Source organism: Triturus cristatus, chromosome 6 (assembly GCF_964204655.1).
Source record: "Triturus cristatus chromosome 6, aTriCri1.1, whole genome shotgun sequence".
Classification (NCBI taxonomy): Eukaryota; Metazoa; Chordata; class Amphibia; order Caudata; family Salamandridae; genus Triturus; species Triturus cristatus.
In genome coordinates, this window is record NC_140589.1 from 613009696 (window position 1) to 613037095 (window position 27400).

The 27400-nt window shown below is 43.9% G+C and overlaps 1 protein-coding gene across 1 annotated transcript in view; it reads left to right on the top strand.

Moving 5' to 3' along the window:
- LOC146817631 (uncharacterized) overlaps positions 1-27400 on the top strand; it is a 289744-nt gene that overhangs the window by 18638 nt on the left and 243706 nt on the right. Inside the window, exons 2-3 of the mRNA XM_085609647.1 lie at positions 10763-10834; positions 20581-20701. Of these exons, the coding sequence (XP_085465773.1) occupies positions 10763-10834; positions 20581-20701 (193 nt within the window). The remainder of the gene's footprint in view (positions 1-10762; positions 10835-20580; positions 20702-27400) is intronic.

Here is a 27400-nt window from a genome sequence, read left to right on the forward strand (position 1 = left end):
TAAAAATATTAAAGAACTAATAAAAACAAAACCAGACCAGGAAACTCTTGATGGAACACAAAAATGCAAACATATATATCAAATAAGACCATATGAGTATGTATATCAATCACCAGAGGGGATCCATAAGTGCTTACCTCAGAATGGAGGGGTAGAAGGTTCCATAGGTAAAGGAGTAGCGACCGGACCAATAGAACGGTCCCACTAGAATGAGGCAGTAAGAAAAAAGGGGCTAAGTAACAAGAAAGCAAAAATTGCAACAAGTGACACTTCCATGGTAATGGCATGCTCTGGATGTGGTGAAAACTTTGCACGTATATATACATTTCCTGGTCTATATACGTTTTTGTTTGTATTAGTTCTTTAATATTTTTACCCATCTCTCTGGAGGCGGAGTCATTATTCAAAGACCCTGAATTAGGGATACTTTACTTATTGTGATAGATCTTTTTACCCGTCTACCATATCTGAGGTATATTCTTTTGTAGTTCTATCCACGGTCCTGACGAAGTGTCGCTCGACTTAGAGCAAAGAAGACACGAAACATGTTGACCTTTGTCAACTAAAGGCTACCCTGATACCTAGAATCTCCATAGTAGCCTCCCTGGTTTTATCTAGTCCCAGCCCCACACGAAACCAATTAAAATTATTCAGGGGCCAGGGCCTATTTTAATTTTTCCAGTCCCCACATCAATCAGAAATCACTGACTGCCATACTTGCACTCACATTCATCACAATACGGCGTTCTCAGATCAGAAGATCTCCGCCAAAGATGCCACCATGCCCGTCGGACATTGCAGCGCCGGTCCAACGAGGAGCGCCCGATGATGAAGCATGACACCCTACCAGGTGTGTGAGGGCAACAAGATCTGAAATTTAGATTTCCTTCCTGTGACCATATTACAGCAGGCAGGTAGCGACTCTAACTACCCTAGCCTTGAGGAGGAACTGTTATTTTCTGTTTGTTTATGTACCTATCAGGGAGCATTAGAACAGGACCTCGTAAAATAACCAGCTCTCCTGTCCCCCTCTTGATTATACCTCTTTCTTTGTAGTACTTGCCACCCAATCTTGCTACTTAATATTGACACTGATGTTTACATCATAGTCCTATCAAACCGGTTAATGAAAGTACTTCCTTCTATGATACACGCAGATTAGGCAAGGTTCATTTGGGGTTGCAATACTAGCAACAACAACAAGAAGGCCCTTAGCATTGTCAGAATAGTGAGAAAGGGAGGGAGGGATGCAATGTTCCTCTTGTTCAATACCGAAAAGAAAGTTGATCGGGTGGGATGGGGCTTGCTGATGGACACCCTGGAGTTACTGGGATTTGGGCAACGATACCGTAGATGGGTTTTGGCAAAATATAAGGCACCCAGTGTAAGGGTATATGACATGCTGTCAGATAACATAATTTTTCAATGGGGTTTTAGTAAGATACTTTTAACCTTTATTCTAACAGCCTTTGTGGGTGATCTGTTCGTGACACTGGAAGACTTGTGTCGATATCTAAAAGAGCTCATATCTCATCTCGTGGACGTTCAGAACGTAGCAGGTTTTAAAATCCATCTCAGTAAATCTGAAGGTTTAAAACTGTCAGGGTTCCCCAGACTCTAGATGTAGCTGCAGGCCTGTACTCCCTTCTGGTGTCCAACAGAGGGTATTCATTATCAAGGTGTAAGGTTAACCCCGAATCTATAGGTGAATGTCAATGAGAACCTCTCAGCTCTTCTATGCGATGATGATTTGTGGGTTGGATTGTGGTGCAGCTATGTGTCGTCTAGGGTGGATGGATCATGGCATGGATCATGATTATTCTATATAAGATTTATTTATAACTTTTGTGCCTTTCCTTCATTTCTTAAGTAGAGGAATATCTAGTCTCCAAGAAATTAGCAACTCCTTTATATGGGCTTATGAGAAACCAAGAATGGGATCTCAGCAATGCAGTAGGCACCCCAAGTAGGGGGCTTAGGGAGGATTGCATTATCTTAGCTGGTAACAGTCCTTTCATCTCATGAATTTCATTGAATTGCTAAAAGGAAATACAGGGAAACTCTGCTACTTCATTGACCAGAACCTGGTCTCCTGACCACTGGGTGAGGTTCCCTGGGTTTCCAAGTGTCAAGGCAGGGGAAAATGTTTACAGGTCTCTAATCACTCAATCTACTTTGCCAGTATGGGGCCAGTTAATATGTAGTATGGGACTTCGACTAGGACCCTGCATTTCGGTATTAAGAACTTTTCTCAGGGAGGGATAGGTATCTTTTTAACTCTTGGAAGGTAGGAGACTGATGTAGTATGGGGGCCATTTTTTTTTACTCAGGCACCATTAGGATCTTTGTGGATATCGAGAAAGTTTACAAAACTGCACAGTTGGAACACTTTCATTACCTCCATCCAAGGCATTGGGTGGTGTAGCGGAAGATGAAGGTGGGAGCAACAAGGGTACTTAAACCTTTTGAGGTATTTCTCCAGAGGCAGTCTGCTCCACATCACCTAGTTTCTAGACTATTCTCCCATCTCAACTCATATCCTAACAACATTGAACTACCATGTCATGCTGCAATAGGAAAGTGAACTGAGCTTCACGTTAGGTAATAATGAATGTCAGAAGTTTTTTCTTAGAGTCTACATGTTTGCAAGACATGAATTAGGGAAGGAGGCTATCGATAAATGCATCTAGCAGTGTCTCGATACTCCTGGTACACTACGTAAAATTAAGCAAACATGTGGGGAATGGTGTAAACAGTGGGGGGGATAAGGGCATTCTGCATCAGATTCTCTGGAGTTGGCCAAAACTAGAGAAGTACTGGGCTAATATGGTGGAGGTCAAGTAAGCCACAATAAGCGAGGTAGACCACTGCCTTGAGAAGGTGCTCCTCGGTCCACTTGCATAAAGATTTTATCCACTGCATTCTATTGAGAGGGAAGGCAATATCATATTTACTGTTAGCAGTGAATCGAATAATTTTGTCTTTATAGGAGAAGAATAAGATATTGACATTTGAGCTGTGGACACAGAGTCTTATGTCACTGTTGGGTTATGAGAAACTAGCATTCAGCATTCTGGGCCTGTACCGAATATCTCATAAAGTTTGGATCTTAGTGATATCCCAACCCAGACTTTAAATGCCTCACATGTCCTACGAAGCTGAAAGTACTAGGGGCCTGATGCATCAAAGCGTTTTCCCAATCTGTGCCTATGGCAAAATGGGATAATACATAGGGGCCTTCAATCTCCTGAAATAAGAGATGGATCTGAATGGTATAGATGGTGCTAACATCTTTAGGCTCCAGGAGAGATGATAGTAAGACGCCACAATGCAAGATCCCATTGGGCACATGAGAATAGAGAGATTTAAGATCCTTGGGGCACGTGAGTGGGGAAGGAAATTCAGTGTTCAATCTATTTAGCAGTGGTGGTAATCTCTCCAGGTTGTTATGCACGCCTCACGGTTAAGTTGTTATGGAGAAATTAATAAAAAAGGTTGAAACTAAAAAAATCCCATAAAATGGCTGCATCTGGGAAAGTTTTTCAAATCTCAAAAATGTATTGTAAACATATAGTGGCCACGCTTAGGAGGTGACGTTTTTTGTTTGTATTGTTGGTGCTTGCAATAAAGAATGAAAAAAATAACAATTGCATCAACTTACCAAGGCTAGAACTTTTGGCTTTGTCTGGCACAGTGACAGCTTTATTCATGGCATAGAGACAGCGTTAGCTTCCTAGCCAACATCATGTAATAAACAATTAGAAATAAAAAAAATGCATACTGGTTTACATACATAGATGGACTTTGGGTTTACCCTCTTTCTCTATTGGTCTATTCATTTGTCATTCACGTTTTTCTTTCAGCTATCCCAGAATACAGAATAGGACAATGAGTCAGAACAATTCAGCCATTGGTTCTCTTGCTCTAAGTGCGGAATATGTGAACACCCCCTGAAAAAGATGTGCACTTCAGTGCTCGTGCTGGTTAACCAATGTTTACTTTTACATTGTTTTTCTTTCTTTCCATTTCTTTAACATTTAAAAAAAAATGTTTTACTCATTATTGTGTGCTTAAACTGTGTCTTCAAGTTATAATAATTCAAAGCCAATATTACGATGTCTTTCACAATTAAGAATTATATTTTCTAATGATGGCCATTAAACCTAAAAATGCATTCTTCGCCTGTTCAAGTACGTCTCCCTGTTAGAAAGTCCCAGTACTGAGCTATTAAAATTATATCATTGTGTTTTTTCCTAAATTTAAAATTGTTATTGCAAGCATGTTGCTCCCACGTTTAGGCAGTAGCATGTTTTCTTGTTTTATTTTTCTTGTTTTCATTTTTGTGGCATCTGCTTTCAGTAAAAAAAAACACATGTAAAATATCGCACCAGCTTGCCAAAGCCAGGCATTTTGGGGTTATATTCTTGCCTAATATACCACACGGCCATCCGGCCTAAAGGGGGGTCCCGATATTAAGAGGTAAGCAGCGGCCACACCACCTTGGCACCCCCCTAAGACCCACTATCTTGCCATCCCTTTTGCCCCAGGCAGTCTCCAACCCTTTCACAATTTTTCCTTTAGAAGTTTAAGGAACCCTATCGACCAAGACGACTTCTTTGAACCAATACCTTATAAAACGGTGAGTAATGAGACACCTTTACTTAAGACGTAATTGCATCACTGCCCAACACATCTATGTGCCTCTAGTTCTAGCGAGCACACCCAACGCATGATCACCACTAGATAGACGTGCACATTTGTCCCAGGCACCGGTGTGCCCCCAATATTAGTGAGCACACCCAACATATACCAACTCTCTGCCCCGACCACTTGTTACCGTGTCTCCGCATGAGATTATACTTTAGATTTTGCCGTTAAAAGTTTTCCCAATCACAACACTTGATGCCCCGATAACTTCCTACTGTGCCTCCGCATTAGATGGAATTTTAGATCTCGCCACACAAGCTTTTCCTAATCACTCTAAAATGTAACTGCACACTGTCCAAAAGGGAATATTAAGCACCGGGAGTGACACTTGTATCCTTTCACCGGAGGTTTTCTTCTGTTATTCGTATACCTTGACCCTGCCTTCCCCTGACTAACGAGTTTCGCCTCCTTTACCTTACCTTTATGCACACCCTTGGTTTCGGTCGGACCCGACATTGCGAAAACGACAAATGTAACTATATGGCTGCCAACCATGTTTATCCGTTTGTTGTCACGTATGATGTAATACTTCGTTTCTGTTGTCTCTTTTTCTACATGCATCCTTTAGAAATATGCCTTTCTTTAACTCGCTACCTGAACTTGGGGACTTATTCTATGCAATCAAATATTACTTAACTTGATGAATGTCACACTACTGTATATTTCTAATATGCCTTTCAATTACTCGCTACCCGAACTCGGGAACCCCCTTTTTTATGCAATCCAATTTCATTTGAATTGATGAATGTCACAACATTGTATATCTAACCCACTTCCAGTTACGATCGCTGTATTCTCACACACCAACAATTTTTTATTATCCTATTCACTGTTCATGTACTTGTATACTGACATGTATCCTCTAATGATTCTCTCTCATTTGATTTGCCTGGGTATGTAATAATTTGCCTCATATGCCATTTGCCCTATATGCTTCCTGCCTCTTTTTCTGTTTTCTCTGTTTATCTATTCCCCCTTGGTCTTTAATGTTCTTCTTATTTTCCCGTTCTTTTTCTGCCTCTCGCGCTGGTTTCCCTCTGAACTATTGCGATCAATTACCCAACATTACTGTCTAAAATACTGTACGCTGTTCGTTGTGTTCCCTTCCTTTCCCTCCTTCCCCCCTCCCTTTTTTATCGCTTAAAAACTAACAAATTCATCTCCCACTTTACTTTCCCCTAATATCTTTTCTTTTTTTCCTTCGCCTTCCTTCTCACCGATCTTACTATCCTCCTTCCTCTTTGTCACGAGGATACACACCACTCCCACTTTGTTCTTTATGAATGTATGTACAGTCCTGAGGAAGCCCCAGGCCAGATGGCCGTGTGAAGGGGTGAAACATGTGTTGGCTGTTAGTTTGTTCCTTCACTCACTCTCCCTGATAGTGACAACACCATTATAAACACCAAACAAAATGAACCATTGCCTGATTGGAATTTTTTCCTAAGAAGTACGAGAAACCTATCTTGCCCTGACAACCTTGTTGAACCTTGTTTATATTAGGGGGTTAGGGGTATCCCCCTGTCAAGGGCAAGTATCATAACAAGAATTCTTGCTCAATATACGGCCAGTAAGGGATCGGGACCTTTTCATCCCTTATCTCAGAAAACTAATATACCACACCACAGTACAATTGCTAATATTTGTAGTGGTGTTTTTTGTGACTTTAGAACTCTTGTACGCATTCATATGTTGTCAGTAGCTTTCAGTGTTACCTGTAAATCAAATGCTGCTAGTGGGCTGCAGCACTGATTGTGCCACCCACAGGAGCAGCCTGTAAAATGTAACTCTGGCCTGCCATTCCTGGCCTGTGTGTGGGACTGCCATGTTGACGTGGCAAGTGCACACACTTGCCAGTCCCTAAACCTTCCCTTTTCTACATATTAGTCACCCCTAAGGTAGGCCCAATTTCGTGTTTCATTATTGCAAGGCTACCTGTTCCCATAGGACAGAATGGGAAGTTTTATTTATAACATCTTATAAACATGACTGGCCCTGGGAACAAGGTAAAAAAAATAAAGCTTAGTATGTCTGAACTCAGAATGTTAAAACGCATCTTTTAGTGAGGGTGATTTTTACATTCTGGGTTTGAAAATACCACTTTTAGAAAGTAGGTATTTTCTTGCCTAACCATCCTGTGTGCCTCAGCTAGGATTGTATATTGTAGGCCTGGCTTTTGGATGACAGGAGCTGGAGAGGGACAGCGGCTCCAGAAGTCTGATGAGTCAGGGCTAGACTGAATAGGCCTTTTCTGCATTTGGAGTGGTGGGAGGAGTAACACCTGCACCTGAATAGGGCTGTGCCTGCCTTCCACAATGACGGCACCGCCCCCCTGTAGTGTGTTTGGAGCCAGGGCTCACACTGACAATAGAGGTTGTTGTGCACTTGCAAAGTGCCCCACAGAACTGGTTTTGGCTGGGTACAGACACTCTCTGCCTTCAGAAAACAAAGGATCCTTAGGTATAAAAAGAGGGGCCCAGACCGCAGACTTTTAGATCACTTCTGGGAAATCAAGAGGAACCTTTGCCAAGGAGAATAGAAGGATAAGCTGAGGAGGAATACTGCCCCTGTGCTGTTTGCTGTATGGGGTTGGCATGCAGTGGCTGCTTGCTGCCAAGAAAATGAGAAAAAGGAATTTGCTGTTTGCGTTGTCACATGATTGAAGAAAAGATCTCCAAGGGCTTGAAACCGAGGTTGCCTCCTGTTCTGAAGTCTCAGGGACACAAAGACTTCACCATCAGCTCCTGTGCAATCCCTTGCTGGGAATTCCAACCTGCAAAGAGGTGCCTGCTGCTGCTTAGGACCTCTAGAGACTGTTTGTTGCTGGGAGCTGGAAAATCGATGCAACATCAAAGAAGCCTGACGCATCCGCACCTGTTTCTGACGCATCGCCAAAGAAACCGTCCCAGCAACTGCCGCGGCTGAAGAAATTACTACACAATGCATTGAGTGCAACAATCTTCGAAGTCCGAGATCACCGCACCGATCCCAACGCAAGCCTACTGTGCGGCTGCACAGAGCCACACATTGTACCAGATCGACGCATCGCATCGAGGTGCCAATATTGTTGCATCGTTGGGAGATGAAGTAAGAAACAGACGCATCAACTCCCCACGCAGTAAGAAAACGATGCATCACCTCCTCTCCGGAAAGGAACCGACTCATCACCTCCCCTGGACTGCAGTAAGGAACTGACGCATCACCACCCCCGAAGTAAGGAACTGATGCATCACCTTCCCTGTATGTAAGGAAACGACTCATCACCTTCCTTGCTGACATTTTGTTTGTTTTGCATGACGCATCTAAGGTACTTTGTGAGAAAAGTGTTGCATTTACAACTTGCATTGAACTGAACTATTTCTACCATTTGAAAGCATTATTTTTAATACTGTATTGATGATTTTTGTCGTTTGGTCTTGTTTTGGTTTAGATAGAGATTACTTATTTTTCTAAACTCGTGTGGTGTCCATTTGTAGTGTTTTCAGTGTATTACTGTATGTGTTCACAAATGATTTACACACTGCCTCTGAGATAAGCCTGTCTGCTCGTGCTAAGCTACCAATGGGGTGAGCAGGGGTTATTTTAGAAGTGTATCCCCCTTACCCTGACTAGAAGCAAGGGTCCCTATTTGAACAAAGGTACCTACCTCTGCCAACTACAGACCCCCATTTCTAACAAGGTGTTTCTTTAATGTTAGATAAATTATGCTTTTTGAGAAATTATTTTTTGTTAGATAAAAATGTTTCGGGAAATGTTGTGGCCGTCCTGGGGAGCTCATTTCTTACCTGGACTCAAATACTAGTGTTCATTTTTGCTAAAAATGTATTTCTCCCTTCATAAGTGTACATTTGCTGGAAATGCATACGTTTTTCCCCTTCCCCCCCACACGCTAGGTTTAATTTTTAGATAAATACATCAGTACCCACACACAAAAGCTCTTCAATGACCTTTGTGTTCTAAAGTACCAGCTTTTTATTTGTAGATTCTTTTCATTTTATCTTAGCCATTGATATGCAAGTGATTTTTAGTGGTTAAAGAATGTCGTTGGAGGCCTTACTAAAAAGATTGAATGCCATCTTTGTTGTTTGGGATGCACTTTGCCAGACCTATAACATATACGTGAGGTCGTTGGAGATAATTTAGAATTAAACCTGAGTTCAACAAATTTAACATTCTTTAATGCATTTTTTTTTTTAGTCCTCATTTGCCTCGGTTCACAATAGATACTGTTCCGTACTGCAGGGCCTCCCTTAGAATAGCACCAGCCAGAGATCTTTGTTCCGAACCAAGGATGGAACACTCTATACCTTGCTTACAATTCTCCAACCATAGGTAATTTGATTTCACACAGCCACCTGTGAAGCCACCAAAGGAGTGATCAAGCAGTATAGTATAGAGGCCTAATCATCGGACTGAATTTAAGTGGAATGCAGTTCTCCAATGCATTTTGAACTCTTCATACTCCTGTTATGAGGAGTAATTAAAGTAAACGATATGAAAAATTCTGAAAAAGAAGAAAAGAGAACATTCCATTGAATACTTTAATACTGATAATGTCTACATAACCAGAAGTTGCTGAATATATTGTAGTGGAAGGGAGGGAGTAAAGGGTCTTTTGCGGATCCTTGACAGCATGTAAATAGTGGGGCATCTAAAATAAGTCTGCCTCAGAAACTGTTTGGTTTCACTCGAATGTCTTCAATTATCTTTGAGAATTCCTGTGTAGAATGTAAGTCTATGCACCCATAGGTGTGCACAACTGAGATGAGTTCTTCTACTTTTTGAATGCTTTTCTTTAAAGTGAGAGGCTTTTTTCTTGCAAGATTGCTCAATTTCTGCTGGTTTTTATATTATACGTTATTCAAACCATTTAGCACCAATGATCCGAACCTGTCAGAAACCATGTGTGCCTCTGGTGGATTAAAGGTCATTATCCAGCCACAGTTGAGGGGACAGTGTGGTTCATAAACGGTATTATGTAGCGCATGGCTGGTTTCTCCATATTTATCTTCTCCGTCTTAATAATTCTTCTTCTTTAGGTTAATGTCAGGTGTTGATGTTTGTCTGCCGACACATCCAAAGAAACCATCTGCTAGTCACCCCCAGTTACAGATGTGGCAGCACTCCATCCCATACAGAGATGGGAAGAACAGATACTCATGGCCACAATCGGGACAGAGAACTCCACACATAAAAAGTTACGCCATACCTATCTTTTTTACGTCCAAAGTTCTCCGCTCCGACTGCCGAGTCTCCGCAAATGCAAAGTTACTATTAAATCATAGTTTGGGAATACCGAAAAATAGCACTTACACAAGAGTTTTAGTTTACTTTTGTGAATCACGCCCTCAGTGTGTGGTGCCAGTGGTTGCTGTATATAGGGGACTCGTCGTCTGGTTGTGAAACCCATATTAGGAGCTGCTCAAGATGATTCACCAATCTCTTGGCTGAATTGAAAAACACAATTCTATTTCCCCCTTCCTGCAACTTTAGATAGCACAACTTATGAAGTATTTCAGTGATTAATTTATTTTAATGCCAATATGTGTTGCTAATACATAATGGGATTGTGAAAAACAGCTATAAGAAAGTTATTTTGATTGATATTTGTTTTTTTCCGTGCGTCGCTTCTGAGAGATAATAATTTGCTTCCACGGTAACATAGCAGGTTGTATATTACTGAAATTACGGGATGGACATTTTTCATTTTGTGTCAAGGTAGAACTGAAGCCTTGTGGTGTGCAAAAACAATAGTAATAATCTCGCCCAGGAAAGTAAAGTTTGGCTCGCTTGTGCATCATTGAAGACTTCCTCTTCTCAAATCCACCCTCATACAAGGCTTGTGTGGCTTTGGTCAATTACCAGACCTGCTTGTTCCATTTATTATTTTGCACTGCTACCAAGATATAACTTCATGTGACGTACTTCAAGTAGAAAAACATCCCTATACAATTTTTGACTTTATTGCCTTCCGCTAAAAGTAGATGAGTGGTTAAACGTTTGTGCACCAATGCTTTTCCTGATAATGTTGTTTTTTTACTTTTTTCCCTACCAGAAAAATCCCTAGTAATGTATCCAGAAATTCCTGAGGATCCTGTGCCTGGTTCACCATCCGTCATATTCCCAGGTAATTGTTTCAGTTTTTCAAGATCTTCAAGTTTATTGGTGAGCTGTTCAACTGACGGTCAAACATCCAAGTACATAGTCCATTGCAGCAGATAAAGGCAGCCAAGTCCATATAGTCTGTAGATTTACCTGTCGACTTTGACAACATGGTCCGTTGTTAGATTCCAGCATTGGCTATATCCTCAAGCTACATTTACTCTTCTGTCTGTGCTGTGCTTTTTCAAATTCTGTGTCTGGGATCATGACAGTTTCTGAATGCCTGAATGCAGATCCTTAAATTTATTACATTTTCCATGAAAAACATTTCGTATGTGGAGAGTCTCTGTCCTATATGTCTTTTTGTGAGATGATCATTTGTTCTTGAAACCACTCTTTCAGTCTATATGTGGATGCATTTGTAGGTCGATGTACTAATAGAACACAAAGCTAGCTTGAAAGCAGCAGGGAGCTGTCCAAGAACAGAGAAAAATTAGAAGCAAAGTACAAATCCACTTTTCAAATCTGATATCAATGTTTTTCTTATTTGTGGATGAGGTGTTCCTTGAAGGGAAGTGTCTTCAGTTCCTTCCAGAAGCAAAGTTGTACAGTCTGCTGGATCTGTGTTATGATGGATATTTATATGCTGCATCCATAATCGGTGAAGATTATGGATGCAGATTATCTCCTTCGAGCACTTTCTTATCTGAAGCCTGACAGTGTTGCTTTGTTTCTTTGTAAAAATAGCTGAAAGGCAGTGAAACATAGTAAAGAGTTGAAGGGATAGATACAATCAAATAGTGAATCTGTGTTCTGATGAAGTTGAGAGACTTTTCACAGTGTTATGATGTTGTGTTCTTTACATGAACTTAAAGTCCTTTTTCCACTGAAGATGGGTAGAGGCAGTCATCTTTGATACAGGATGCGGCAACATGCTAGATGTGAAGATAGTGAAGACCTGTTTTTCTTTCTTGAACTTCTTCACGTCAAGACTGATGGTCTCCTGGCTGTGGGTGTGCAAAGGACCACCAGAGGTGGTGAACTTGACAGCCAGGTTGGCAGGGTGCAGGTTGTGATGACTTTTTAGATGACGCAGCTGGCCTTGACGATGGTGCGGGCCAGTAAGGGGAGCATATGAAGTTTCAATAAAGTAGGGTGATGAGGTAATATCATTTTTGCCCTTTATGAGGCTTGCTGCAGCGTGTAAGTAGCATACTAAGTAGTGGCAGTGTAGAGTTTGGAAGGCCGTAGAGAAGGAAATTACCACCATCCCGATGCCAGAGTATAAGGGATTGAATAGAAGTTCTGAATTTGCTGTCTAGAAGGAATGATTTCGCTTTCTTTACTACAGGGAACTGGTATAAAACTGTGTTGGTTTTCTAGGCAATCTGTTCCATAAAGATGGGGTCTATATGAAGGGTGTATTAAAGATGAATCCAAGTGACATTTTGTTGGTTCCTATAACTCCGTGCACGTTTCTGTCATTTTGATGCTATTATTAGTCAGTAGGGTTCCAAGGGTTTCCTTGTAGAGGTTGAAGATGATGAGGATAAGATCAATCCTTTAGGTACCTACCAGATGATGGGGAGCTTGTGGGACATTGAGAAGCCTATGTGAACTATCTGGTGTGGATTGCCGTGGTAGGGAGAGAACCTGTGGAAGACGTCACAGTGAATCCCCTTTGAGACTGCAGTCTGTGTATGAGGGTGGGATAACAGTGCCAAAGCAGCCGATAAGTCCACCAATATCAGGAGGCAAGAGTCAAAGAGGGGCCACGTGTAAGCAGCTTTGGGAATGCTGATTATAATCCTATCAAATGGAGCTCATCATTTTTAGAAAAGGATGATTTTTCCCAGTCTAAGAACATACAGAATGTAAGCAATGCAAGCACTAGTGTCATGTTATTTTATCAGCATTTGTATAGCACATTTTATGGGCTTTTAGCAATTTCTGTAACTGGGTGCTCATTCTGCATGTTTGTGAAATTTCTAATTGTGACGGTCAAGAATGTAAGTGTTCTGCTGAAAGCAGCTTCATAGACATAATTAGTGTGCCGTATTTGTAAAGCCAAATTACTTTGGAACACACCAGGGCCTACAGTTTCCCCCCAAAGATCTAGCTGAAAACCTGGGGTGAAAATTCGACCAAGAATGAGGGCAACAGAGAAATCAGATATGTTCTGCCTGATTCTCCTGATTATTCCCCATTTTAAAGTAGACCTTCATGATCCAACTCCAAATGGGCCTGTTTTTCCAACCCCCAGTGATGCTTTTAAAGCCTTTACCCATACCTCCGGGGGCTAGAATTACCGGATATATTTACAGCAATTTATAATGTAGGCTTTAATTGTGGTTAAAGACTTAGGCCCTGATTTAGAGTTTGGTGGATGGATTACTCTGTCACAGATGCTACAGATATCCCATCCGTATTACAAGCGCATTATATCCTATGGCACTAGTAATACGGCGGATGGGATACCCATCACGTTTGTGACGGAGTAGCCCATCCGCCAAACTCAAAATCAGGCCCTTGGTTGCCAGTGTGACATTGGGAGTGCGAATGTGTATGTTGACACCTTGCTAGATATTTTGGTATTATTCTCACATATTTTATATTTGTATGTATTTATTTATTAGTGTATGTATGCTGCAGCTAGACCCCAGCAGGCTGCACAACAAATGTTCATTTAGATGATAAAAACATTTGACGAATATTTGGAAGAGTTATGGATAGGTGAGGACTTAGGTTGCTTCTGCATAAAAAAGCAGTGATACTGGTTCTTTTTTCAAAGGTGGATCCAGGATTTACTACATTGTCTTTTTCATCCCTGAGGTCCCAGGGAACGTTGGGATGTCATAGACTTGAAATTTCGAAATCATTAGTGAAGATCTATCCCATCCATAGTGCGACTCTCCAAAGGATCATTCCACTGATACCCAAATGAGGCTTCATGATGACAATAGATCTTTAAGATGCTTACTTTTGCATCCCTTTTACATCCCAGTGGAGGCAAGTCTTTAGAGGTTCCTCAGCTTTTGTGTGTGGGAGAATTATTTCCAGTTCAAAGTCCTACCCACCCTAGTTTCCACAAAGATAATGGCTCCAATGATAACAGTGGGGACAATTCTTAATCTTCAACATGGTTAGTCTATACCTACCTGGACAATTGACTCCTTCATGTTCATTCGAAGGCACAGAACCCGGAAAGGTTGGATGCATTGCATTCCTATCTATAAAACCATTGTTCCCACCTAAATCTTCCAAAATGCCGACTGCGCCCTTTTCAGGATCTGATCTTTATTACAACCTAATTCAGGACCTATTTGTACAGAGTGTTCCTCCAGAAGTCAAGGCCTGTTTGACTTTTTACTCTGTTTTAGTCATTACTAGAGATATGTCCAACATCAGCACACCTTTGGCTAAATGTTAAGGATCACATGGCCTCCTGTGTCTTCACAGCTCTAAGGGATCTTTCCCACATTCATCCTTTGATGTCCCATCTACATGGCAATTTAATTCTTTCATTATAAAATGTCAATTCCATTGACTCAGGAGTTAAAAGAATCCTTCTTCAATAATGGTTTTAGCCTCTCTCTATCTAAGGGATCTTTTATACAGGGGTCTAGCCCCACCAGTGGTAGTGCCCTTAGATGCCAGGTCCTTTGAGAGACAAGCCACTGTGGGGTCTCTTACAACTGAGGCATAGTGGTCTTTATTAGAGAGTTTTTATTCCTCAAACTGTTGGTAGCTGTCAAGAGTCTAGTGAGCTCCACAGCACTTTCATTCTTGTATTTAAAACCAACATGGAGAGGTGAGAACGAACAACATGGTGACAGTGCATACATAAATGATCACATTGGCACTTATTCCAAATTTTGGGGGTTGTTAAAAGCGCAGTTACATTCATGGGTGGAACGTCACCTACTGTCACTTAAGGCAGCTAATATAAGGTGTTTAGACACTGCACAAGGGGACTGCTTGAGCGGCATCTTATCTTCCTCTCAGGTTCTCTCTCTGTCCTTAAGTCATCTTTCAAGTGATTTGCAAGATGTTTCAGACTTCGTTTCTGGACCTATTTGCACCCACATCCAATACACAGTCTACTCCCAGTGTCCATACATAGGGGCTTTGGCAGATGGATGCTTTAACAGTGAGGTGACCTCAGAAACGTCTGTATACCTTCCTTCTATTTCCAATAATTCCCATGTTGCTTCATCGAATTCACAGAGAAGAGAGGGCAGTAAATGTGACAGTTTCAATATGGCCATGAAGAACATGGCCCCCTCTTCTACAATGACACTACATTTTACATTCTTCAACTGGTTAAATCTCCTATGCAGCATCAGGACTGCCATCCTCCTGGAAGTCTGGAAGTTGAGAGGCGGTGGTTAGGAAAAAAAGGCTAACCAATCATCATTCAGAAATTCTGCGGGCCTTCCACACTAAAATAGTATGCCAGTCACAACGAATAGTTTAATAATGCTGTTCAGATCATCAGTTTCTCCTTCAGAATGTGGCCTTCTTTATGTGCTACACCATTTATGAAATGGCTTTAAGCGTAGATCTCTCTCACTACTTTAAGAGCCTAATAGCAACTATTAAAGCTTTTTGTGATCCCTGGCCTTTTAGCAGCTCATTTGTTGAAAAGCTTCTCTTGGTCTCGGTATGATCTGTCCGCATTTCCCTCTTTGTGATCTTCCATTGGAGTTGAAGGCTTTGCAGGGTCACTCCTTTGAACTCCTTTGTTCTGTGAATCAAATCAAATCAGGTGTTTGTTAAGCGCGACTACTCACCCATAAGGGTCTCAAGGCGCTGAGGGTGTGGGGGGCGGGGTTCGCAGGTTCAAGTCCATCAAGGAGGGGGTCTGTCGAAGAGCCAGGTTTTGAGGTTGCTTTCGAAGACGGGGAGCGATGTTATCTGCCTAAGGTTGAGCGGAAGGTCGTTCCAGGCTCTGGCCGCGAGGAAGGAGAATGAGCGGCCTCCCGATCTGGTCTTTCTGGTGCGGGGGACCACTGCTTAGGAGAGCTGGGCTGATCGTAGGGTCCTTTTGGGTGTGTGTAATTTGAGTCGGCTGTTCAGGTATGCTGGTCTGGTGTTGTGGAGGGCCTTGTGAGCGTGGGTTAGCATCTTGAAGGTGACTCTAGCTTCGATTGGGGAGCCAGTGGAGTGTTCGCAGGTGATGGGAGATGTGGCAGTGTCTTGGCAGGTTGAGGACCTGTCTTGCGGCGGTGTTTTGGATGTTCTGTAGCTTGCGGGTGAGGTTTTTGTGTATTCGGGCATTGAGTGCATTGCCGTAGTTGAGCCCGCTGGTGACCAGGGCGTGAGTGACGGTCTTTCTGTGTTCGAGGGGGATCCATTTGAAGGTCTTACGTAGGAGGCGGAGGGTGTGGAAGCGGGAGGACGAGATGGAGTTGATCTGGCGGTCCATTTTGAGCTCAGAGTCCAGGATGATTCCCAGATTGCGTGCGTGGTCCGTGGGGGTAGGTGGGCTTCCGAGGGCGGGGGGCCACCAGGTGTCATTCCAGGTGTCTGGGTTTGGGCCCATGATGAGTACTTCCGTTTTGATGGTGTTTAGTTGTAGGCAGCTGTTTTCATCCATTTGGCAACGACTTCCATGCCTTCTCGAAAGATGTATCTGGCGGTGTTGGGTTTGTTGGATAGGGAGAGGATGAGTTGGGTGTCGTCTGCGTATGACACAATGTTGAGTCCGTAGGTTCTGATGATGGGGGCGAGCGGAGCCATGTAGATATTGAAGAGCATAGGGCTGAGGGAGGACCCCTGGGGGACTCGCGGGTGGTAGGTGTAGGGTCTGAGAGGAAAGGGAGGAGTCTGACCCGCTGTGTTCTGCCGGAGAGGAAGGAGCGGATCCAGTCGAGGGCCTTGTCTTGGATCCCTGCGTCGTGGAGTCTGCATATTAGGGTGCGGTGAGAGACTGTGTCGAACGCCGCTGAGAGGTCGAGGAGGATGAGGGCTGCTGTTTCTCCTTTGTCCAGTAAGGTACGGATGTCGTCTGTTGCGGCGAGGAGGGCGGTTTCCGTACTGTGGTTTTTTTCTGAAGCCAGATTGGAAGGAGTCGAGGATTTTGTGCTCTTCGATGAATGTGGTGCTCTTCGATGAATGTGGTGAGTTGGCTGTTGATGGCATTCTCAATGACTTTCGCTGGGAACGGGAGCAGGGAGATGGGTTTGTAGGTTTTGAGGTCGGTGGGGTCCGTCGAGGGTTTCTTCAGGAGGGGGTTGATCTCAGCGTGTTTCCAGTCATCAGGGAATGAGGCGGTTGCCAGGGAGCAGTTTATGGTGTGGCAGAGCCTGGGTGCGATGGTGTCGGCGACTCTGTTGAAAATGTGGTGAGGGCAGGGGTCCGTGGGGGCCCCGGAGTGGATTGACTTCATCGTCTTCAGTGTGTCTTCGGTGGTGAGGGCTGTCCAGTTGTCGATCGCTGGCTTCAGGGTATTGGGGGTGGTTGATGAGGGTTCAGTGTGTTGGTTGTCTTCGTCGAAGTTGTCGTAGCTGCTCTTGATTTTGTGGTGGAAAAAGGTGCTGAGTTTGTCGCAGAGGTCTTGTGAGGGAGGGATGTTGGTGGATTCGCTAGTGGGTTGGGCGAACTCCTTGATGATGTTGAAGAGTTCTTTGCTGTTGTGTGCATGAGTGGAGATTCTGTCTTCAATCGCTTTTTTCCTCGTCTTTCTGATGATTTGGTGGTGGGCGTTGGTGGCGGCTATGAAGTTGGTGTGGGCTTCTGTGGATTTGGTATTCCTCCAGGCCTTTTCGAGGTGGCGGCAAGTGCGTCTGGACTCTCGAAGTTCAGTGGTGAACCATCTAGCTTTCTTGGCGTGGGTGTTGTTGTTTTTCTTGAGGGGGGCTATGGTGTTCTGTGCAGGGTTCGGGCTGCGGTGTTTGCATCGTCGTTTTCCGCGATGGTTGGGGTGGAGTTGCTGAGTGATGAAGTTAGCTGGTCTTCGGTGATTCTGGTCCAGTTTCTTCGTGGGAGCAGGTGCTGGTGTCTGTGGATGGTGAGTGTTCTGAAGGTGAAGTGGACGCATCGATGGTCAGTCCATGGGAGTTTGGTGGTGTGGCTGAAGGTGATGGAGTTTCCTGTTGTGAAGAGGGGGTCAAGGGTGTGTCATGCTGAGTGCGTGGGTTCGGTCATGATCTGGTGGAGTCCAATGTTGTGGAGGTTGTCCAGGAGGGATGTGGTGCTGGGGTCCAGTTGGTTGTCGAGGTGGAAGTTGAGGTCTCCCAGTAGGGTGTAGTTGGTGGACAGGATGGCATGCGGGGAGATGATGTCCGTGATGGAGTTGGCGAAAAGTCCACGGGGTCCAGGGGGTCGGTAGATGAGGGTTCCTCGGAGGGTGGAGGTAGGGCTGGCCAGTATCTTGAAGTGGAGGTGTTCCATCAGGTCTGTGGGCTCGTCGGGGAGTGTGCTCAGGCGGAGGGTGGATTTGTGGATGATGGCGATTCCTCCTCCTGGGCGGGTGGGGCGGTCCTTCCTGGAGATCTTGTATCCTTGGGGAATGGCGAGGGCGATGTCCAGTCCCGAGGTGGTGTTGGTCCAGGTTTCGGTAGAGAATGCTATGTCCGAGGTAATGCTGTCGAGGAGGTCCCAGATTTCGGTGGCGTGTTTATGGGGGGATCGGACGTTGAGGAGGATGCATTGCAGGGTCTTTGGTTCGGTTGTGTTCTTGCGGGCGGATTGCGCTGGGTCAGTGGTCTTGGCAGTGCTGCAGGTGTGCCGCAGCGGTGACAGCTGAAGGGTCCGTGAGTGTTGGCTGGTGATGCTAGCTTGCAGTTGTTGTTGCGGCCTGGGTTGAAAGCGTAGAGTGCCGCTGGGTTGTAGCGTTGGCGGTGCAGAGATCCAGGGTTCCTGGTGCTGGTCGCAGTCGGGTCGCGGACGGGCACAGACAGGCTTGCCTTTGGTGCCCTGGCGGCACGGCCGCTGTGCAGCCGGGCAGGGGCCGCCATTAAGTAAGGGTCGGGGAGGGCTGGCAGCTGGGAGGCGGGAGCAGGGAGGGGAGCTGGATTTGGCTGGTCGCACTGGTCGCTCTGGGGGGGAGGGGCCGCGGGGGCAGCAGCCGCAGGAAAAAACGGGCTGAAAAAGGCAAAAGGAAAAAGGCAAACAGAGAGAGAAAAGTGCAAATAAGGCAGCAAAAGTACAAGAAAGAGTGGAGGAAAGACACAGAGGACACAGGAGAGTAAAAGGGGGAGATTGAGATGAGCGTAAAGAACGAGTGAAAAATGGAGGGAAGACACAGAAGGAGAGTGAAGGGGGGAGCTTTAAATGAGGGGAAAATGACAGAAAATGGAGGAAATACCCAGAAGGAGAGTGAAGGGGGAGATAGAAGTGAGGGGAAAAAACGAGTGAAAGAGTAGAGAAAAAGCAGAGCAAGAGAATGGAGACAGAGGTCCACTGGACCACCAGGGATGAGGCGCAGGGAAACCTGCGGGTGGAGGAGGGCCTCAAACCAACACTTGATTGTGCAGGGGCATGGTGGAGCTGCGAGGGAGGGAGAGCAATTTCACTGACAATGAGTCATTGGTCTGCTGAAGATCTTTGTTGTGACTATGAAAGTGGTGTTCCTGGCAAAAATCACTTCTGCACATAGAATTAGTTAACTGAGTGCTTAAATATGTAACACTACATACTGACTGTCCAAGAGGATGGAACAGTTTTAAGGACTGGCCCAAGTTTTATCCATGAGATACCTTCAGCATAACACAGGGCTCAGGAGGAGGGTTACCTGCATTGTTTCCTTCTCCTTCTCTTGGAAGAAGAAATGTGACATTTGTTGGATGCAAAGGGAGCCCTTTTGATATATTTGTACATATTCAGGTCTTTCTGTCTGTTTGATCTTTTACTTGTGACCTTTGCAGCAGATGGAGAGGGTAGAAAAGCGTCCCTTTCAATAGCTGGATTAGGTGTACTATTGCCATGGCCTATTAGCTTAGCTTTGTTGCTACCTGTGTGCATTTTAATACATTTGTGCATAATTATAGGCTTCAAATTTTGGAAATACATGGGAGATGTTTTAGGGTAAGAGTTCACAGCCCCCCCTATGTCCTGAGTTTTGCATTCAGTACCTTAGTGAAAGTGTATTTTTTGCCTATTATTGTGAAGGAATGTATTGGTTTGGGATGCCTCTTAAGAAATAACTGAGAGAAGGATGAACAGTTAGTCCCATGCATCCCTAAGACAGTCATTTAAGAGGTGCCCGTCCTTCTTTGACTATCTGGCCTTCACTGTAAAATTGGTATGACAGGAGAATGCTGGGAAGGATAACCCGTGTATGTGGCCAGTCAAAGAAGAGTCATGTTTTTCTTCCCAGGTTTTCCTGGCTTGAAAGGTTGGGATCCGTCCATCATCACAACTGGGATGTGAATGAGAAGGGCTAAGAGTAATGACATTTATTAATAAGTAATTGGAATGATGAATAAGTGAGTGAATTTTGCTTGAACTTGCTAGATATGTTCCTTAAAAAAACATCAAATACACCAAATTAACAGGTTTAGGAACTCTCAGGTCTGATGTCGTACTTGTTTTGTGGTATGTTGATGAGGTTGGGGTGAGTTTCATAGACCCAGCAAAATACATTTGATTTGTGAATTGTGTACATGGTCTTCAAACACACTAAAGCTTTCAACTTTTCACCTTTAGTTGTAACTGAAATGCAAGTGTTGTTTATTTGTCAAATATTAGTAATAAAGAAGTAAGAAAAAATCTTCTGGTGGTGCAAGAAATGCCATCTAAAGAATGCATTTATTTTATTTTAATCAGGTGGATTTGACCAGCACGGCTGTTCGCTTCTGATATTTCCCAAAAGTCATCACAAACACCTAATGGATCTACAGATTGATGGCATAGAAAAGTTTATAAAATATATTTTATGTTTGCAAAAGTAAGTTTTTATACCGACTTACGTTTAAGTACGTTTAATTTGGAATGTATTCAAAACTATTCCATTGACCATTCTTTCCTTCTGTAATTTTTGCTGTTGTTTTAATTTTAAAAAAATGCCTATTAAGATTATTTGTTTTTGCTAAGTGAAATGTTGATTCCAGACCGCACTAGGAACTAAAAGCAGTCCTGGCAAGTTTTGTCAAAACAGCGCTCCTTTTACACAGAGAGTGCAGCGAGCGAGTCTGACCACTGCAAGGGAGGTTTGGAGGTTGTCCCCCGAAATATTCGTTAAAAAAAGTGAAAATAAACTGGCTCCGTACCTTAAGGCCATGTACAAGAAAAGCCTCGATCGAGGATCTCTACCCATAAACCAAAGGATTGCTATCATTGTCGCAATCCATAAATAAGGGAAACCCAAAACCGACTGCGCCTCCTATCGCCCTATCTCACTCTTAAATGCAGAACCTAAAATATTAGCCAAACTGCTAGCTAACAGATTAGTCAAAGTCATAGGATACCTCATACACCCTGATCAATCCAGCTTTATGCCACGCAGAAACACTGCATTAAACCTGCGAAGAGTGCACGGTGTTTTGGGAAGGGCGAGCACTATAAAAGAGCAGGCGATGATTGTTTCCCTGGATGCCACTATGGCATTTGATACGCTTGAGTGGCCCTACCTCTTCGCTGTACTCACAAAATTGGGATTTGGACCAGGCTTTATTCAGTGGGTACGTCTTCTGTATTGCAAACTAATGGCTCAAGGGGTGGTCAATAACAAGAAATCTGACCCTTTTAAACTCAGTTGGGGGACCCGGCAGGGGTGCCCCCTTTCCCCCCTACTATTTGCACTTGCCCTAGAACCCCTCGTGGCATGGATCCGGAGAGACCCAGTCATTCGCGGACTGCGCTGGTCCCGGAAAGGGAAGATCGTATTTCCCTCTACGCGGATGGGATCCTGCTGTATCTTGTTTCCCCCAAGAGGTCCTTGATTGCAGTTCTTGACATCTTGGCCATCTTTGGCAGATACTCCGGGTGCAGTATTAACTGGCAGAAATCCCTCCTCTATGTCCTCCGGGGAGACCCTCCTCCATTACCGTCAAATTGTCCAATACAAACTGCCACAGATGGTTTTAAATACTTGGGAATATTTATCTCTCTAGAGCAGACACTCCGCTATACTCGTAACCTCATCCCTCCACTGCAAAGACTCAAACATGACATAGCGAATTGGAAGTCGCTCCGACTCTCAATGTTGGGTAAGGCGGCCCTTTTTAAAATGATGTTGTTGCCCCGTTTTTTTGTACGCTCTGCAAAACTTGGCTGACCCTGTTCCTAATTCATACTTCAAAGACATTGAAGGACTCCAGCGTGATCTTCTGTGGGACGGGAGACCACACATCGCTTTGCACAAACTCACACTCAACTGGTACGATGGGGGAATCAGCTTGCCAGACATTAAAAAATACTATTGGGCAGCACACCTTGCTGCTATCAATCACAGAATATATGGCCGCCCTGATGACCCGTAGCTAAGAGAAACATAGCGCAGCTCTGGGGGCTTCACATACACCCACAATAACAGATTGGAAGAGAGACCTCAACTGGTGTATGCGCAGGGAAAAGACGGTTTACGTGGCCCGAGGTTGCCCTCGTAAGTGGTCTAAGATTTGGGACCCCTGGAACTCATATCGTGGAAATATATGTGCCCCGCCCCATAATATTGACTGTGACGATGTCCCTTCTCCAGGACACCCAATGTAATATTCCACTGCATTTGTGATTGTACTTGGTCTCCACTGTATCTTCAGATGTCTTCCACTGTACTGTAAGTGTTTGTCGATACATGTTAATAAAAAGATATGTAAAAAAAAGTGAAAATATGGTGCATTTTACAACACAATATTTATTATAGAACCTTGCCCAATCAGTACATTGATGTATTGAAATAACAGAAATGAGTACATTGCTCAATAAATGAATAAATAGCTGGATGGATGAGGGGTGGGTGGATGAATTCATTTAGGAATGGATGACAATTAATAAAGACATTTAGCTACTTTTTTTTAGCTATGTGGAGCAAATGTTCTTAATGCACTGACTAAGGGGTGCATGCTCTGGTTTTTGTTTTAGCTTCTGTATTAAAACATCACCCTCCCCAAATCTACCACCACCAATCCAAATGAAACATGCATAGCATGGATGTAATTTACCACATTGAACTGATTTAGAGCCTCAAAAAATTAAACACAAAGCATTAAGCTTTGATCTAAAATGAGAGAGAGAAAGAGATAATCATGATGTGAAAACAGGAAAACCTTGCCTGATTAGCGTCTTTCTCTTGACCACATTGTGAGATCCTAGGCACTTAATGTTATTGACAACGCCTCCTTTTCCTTCTTCACATAAGAGCATCTTTAAATTTATCAGTTCAGAGTGTGTGCTGCACAAAAACAAAGACTGTAATGCTACTCCTTCTATAGCAACACCCTAGGCCACATAAAGAGGGCAAAAGACAACTCACTTCCCTCTTGGTTTACTAATATCATTTTTAGGTCTCGCCTAGCGATGCAGCACGAATTTGCTGCCATCGCTTTGTGAGGCATGCAGTATATACTGTAGAGTGGAAGCTTCGTGGAAGCTCTGCCCATCTCTGCCCATTGGCTTTTGTCTTAACAGCTGCCTTCCGATTGGTTTGAGGCTTGTTAGTCCCTCCTCAGTCATCATTTGTATCCTTCCACAGCTACTGACCCCTTTACTCCTAACACTATTTTCTTTTAGGTCTCGCCTAGCGATGCAGCACAAATGCGCTGCCATCGCTTTGCGAGGCATGCAGTATACACTGTAGTGTGGAAGCTTTGTGGAAGCTCCGCCCACTCTCTGCCCATTGGCTTTTGTCTTAAATTCTGCCTCCTGATTGGTTTGAGGCTTGTTAGTCCCTCCTCAGTCATCATTTGTATCCTTCCACGGCTACTGGCCCCTTTACTCCTAATACTATTTTCTTCCCTGTCTCTCCCCCAGCGCCCTCCCTCAGTCTGTGACTTCTCACCCCCTGCCCCCCCCCCACTCCTGTTCGTGTCTTTTTGTGTCTTCAATCAAATAGAAATCACGACCTGCTTTGTTTACGTTTAGCGCGCCGTGTGCGCTTTCACTTTCCTAGCAGCCGGACAATTGAGCCGGTGCTGTTTGTGTCTTCAATGCAATAGGTCTCGGGTAAATCACTACGTGCTTTGTTTACGTTTAGCGCGCCTTGCCACTGGTCCAACTCCCTGTCTCAAGCCGTGGGGGAGTCTTGCCCATTCTCGTCGATAAAGAAGGAGCCGGGAGGGTAGCCCATTGTTTAGCACCTTTGCCACCGCGACCCGCCATTGCAGTCAAAGGACGCCCCTGCTGAGAGACTGGAGGCAAAAGAGTCGACCTCCGAACAATCAGCCAGTGGCGCGGTCCGCTGAGGCAGCTGTGACCCAAAACGCCTTCTCCAAAAAACCTCACATGTTTAGTAACTCGAGGACTGGCTGCGGGAGAGGTTAGAGCGGTGGATTCACTTGGACGCAATCTTGATTGATTGATTGAAACATAGACTAGGAATATGATGGAATTGAGAAATATGAAAGATAAAATACCAGTAACACCATCCATTTGTGCGCTGCAAATTGACTTTTCAATAGCACATCGGCAGCATTTTTGCTCACTGTTATCTTTGATATGCTTATGATGCTATGTCTGTGCCCTGGTATCTCTCCATATCACCAATCATTTTTACTTCTGGAACCCCAATTTTGTGAATCAACAACATCTGAAAGGTTTTTTCCTACGCGGTGATGTCTCCCTGCCTACAGAACACGTTGGCTTCCTTGCAAGGGCAAGGTGTTTGAAAACAGCGCGTGGCCAGATGATTGTAGAGGGCCCCCTTACAGTCCATGGTGGGGAGGGATGGAGTCTAAGATTTTGTTACCCCACTGACGCATTGGTGTAACTTGGAACAGCATGCATGCTGTGTTCATCGCACATTATTCCTCTGTGGTGTCATCCAACACAGAATTGACGGCAGAAGATTTACACGCATATTTGAGTTAGCACTTATTCTGTGACTTAATAACACACTCAGTAAAGACCTCCACGTGCGATATTTAGTGGTATAAGCTCGCAATTACCGTATCACTCATAACAAGCTGCTTGGATTTCAGAATGCTTGGGGTGCTGTACTGTACAGAGCTACCAGTGCAAGTTTTAATTTTGAAGTTTGTAGAATGGGTTCCATGACCCCACTGTGCAAAATGTAAGAGCGTTTACAGGTTAGAACATTATTTAAACTGCGCAATTCCTCGTATGGCTTGGAGTTCAAGCCGCTCATGCATATAGATGACTTAAATCTATACAAACAGAAAACTCTGGAGGTGTTAAAGACAGACCTAATGTCGTTGCCAGTGCTTGTTCAACCTTGACATTCCAGAAAAGGTCAGCCCGATCTCAAACCATAACAAGTTTCGCAGATCATATTTGTTTCGCAGATCATATTTCAAGTTCGGCTCGTGTCTTTCTCGAGTACAGAACACGCTTCTGTTTCAGTCTAGCTATTGCTCATGATCAGGTTCAGTTTCATACCACACTGTTCTTTACCTCCACATTCCTCTGCTGCTCCACGTCCCTGACAAAGCAACACAAGCATTTGCAAAGCTAGCTGGTCCGACTTATGCTGCCAGCCTTTTGACTTTGTCAATGCATTAGCTTTATCAATGCATATTGGTTTTTGTAAAACTTCATTGTTTGGGACTAACAGTTACTTTAACCCCTTTCCATGCTGCCCCACTGAGAACAAATGCTCTTTTCATCCGGTTATAGCAGTTGTGTAAGGCTAAATGAGAAGAGTTAATATAACACCCAGGATAACGTGCTTCATGGCTAAATACTTTTAAGATCCTAAAGGTGAGACCGTTGCATTGCAAATGCTTGTTGTGAGGGCAGTGACAGGGGAGGGGCATGAACGTTTCTAAGTTCATGATTAGAATCTCTTCTAACAATGGTCACTCAGTGGCAGGGTGTAATTTATTATTCTAAACTGAATGTGTAGCAATGGCCACATTATGAAGAACCACACTATTTTGAATTTTGAAGCTTCTTACACATATGTACTGGACTCTCTGAACCTAGCAACATCAAACCTCTCACTTTCCTTCACAGTGAACCCCTGAATGTCAGTGCTGCTTGTAGTGACCATGCCGGCGATAGGAAACAAACAAATGCAAAAACAAATGGTCTTGAAGTGAGTGTGGTCTGACTGGCACACTTTAAAACCATTTGTTTTGCATTATTTGTTTGTAGACCGCCAAATTGCAACAGACAGGTACCACGGCTGCCTGGTCCTCAGTAACAAAACCCGCTCTCACCAGCAGTAAAAGTGTCCTCTACTCTGCCAGCCCAGGGAGAAAGTGCCTGGTACCCTCCATAGCCAGTCCTGGCCTGTTTCTATGTAGTTTCAAAAGCCTTCTTTAGTTTCAAGCTCAGTCTCTCGGTCCAGGTATTCTCCCTATAGTCATAAGTTTACAGTACCACAGAATCTGGCTTCTCGGAGCTGGCCTCTGACACCAACATTGAGGGAGATGGCATTATATGAAACCTAAATTGGCGCTAGGGAGCATGTTTTTACATCTTTAAGTCAAGAACAGATTTGTTGGGTCAGGTGCATTTGCTTAAAAACAGAACCCCAGTAACATGGGCAAATAGACATGATAGCACGTAGCATAGGAAGTCAAAGATTGCTTTTGGGAGCTTTATTTTTACACAGACTTTAGTATATTTAACAGAGGCAGAGTAAACAGGGGAGGGCATAGGAGGGGGTGCAGTGAGGATTTATCCTCCCCAGATTTTGAAGTGGAGGACACTGGGGACAATATCTGCCCTATAACCCACCCTCCCCCCACACACACAGATTTTGCAGTGGAGTGGTGAGTGAATATTCTACAGTGGCAGGCACAACATGACTGTCTGAAGACATGCTGTACATTGCATGCGTCTCCTTAAAGTGCTGTAACCTGAGGATCAAAATCTGTGGGAGCTCCAAGACCTCTTTGGTTTTTAATTAATTAATTGCGGTGATTGAGTTGTTGATACAATCAGAGTAGGGAAAGAGAAGCTGTGATCCAACCGGCTTCCGGCTAGTCATAAATAATCAAAAGAGGAAGGATCACTTGTTACTGGCACCAGGGTTCAAGTGGTTGTCTCCGACATAGGTAAAAAACCCTCAATCACGTCAAGATATGTTAGGGCGGTATATCTTGGTTCTCCGCCTTTAGATACGTGATAGCATCATCATTGGGTTGATTCCATGCATCCTCCACCCGGAGGGAACCACTGAATTCTCCAGTAGTGATCAGGGAAAAAAATGATAAAATAAAAAAGTGAAGAGTGCTCAAGTGTGTGATAAAAAGGAGTTGTTCCTCATGCTACCTATAAAAAAAGTCTTTATTCTGATAGGTGCTGGGGAAACGTTAAAAAAGGTCAAGTTGCAGGTTGGATGTATAATGAACCCTCTGCGACATTAAACGTGGTGATTGGTCGACATGTTTCAGCTCATGTAAAGCCCATAGGTCAAGGAGCTTTCTTCAGGACCACAGGTGAATAAAGTGAATTGAAAATTTTTTATCAATTACAAGTAGAAGTTCCAAGGTTGATTCAGATGGACTTCGTCAGGACTAGT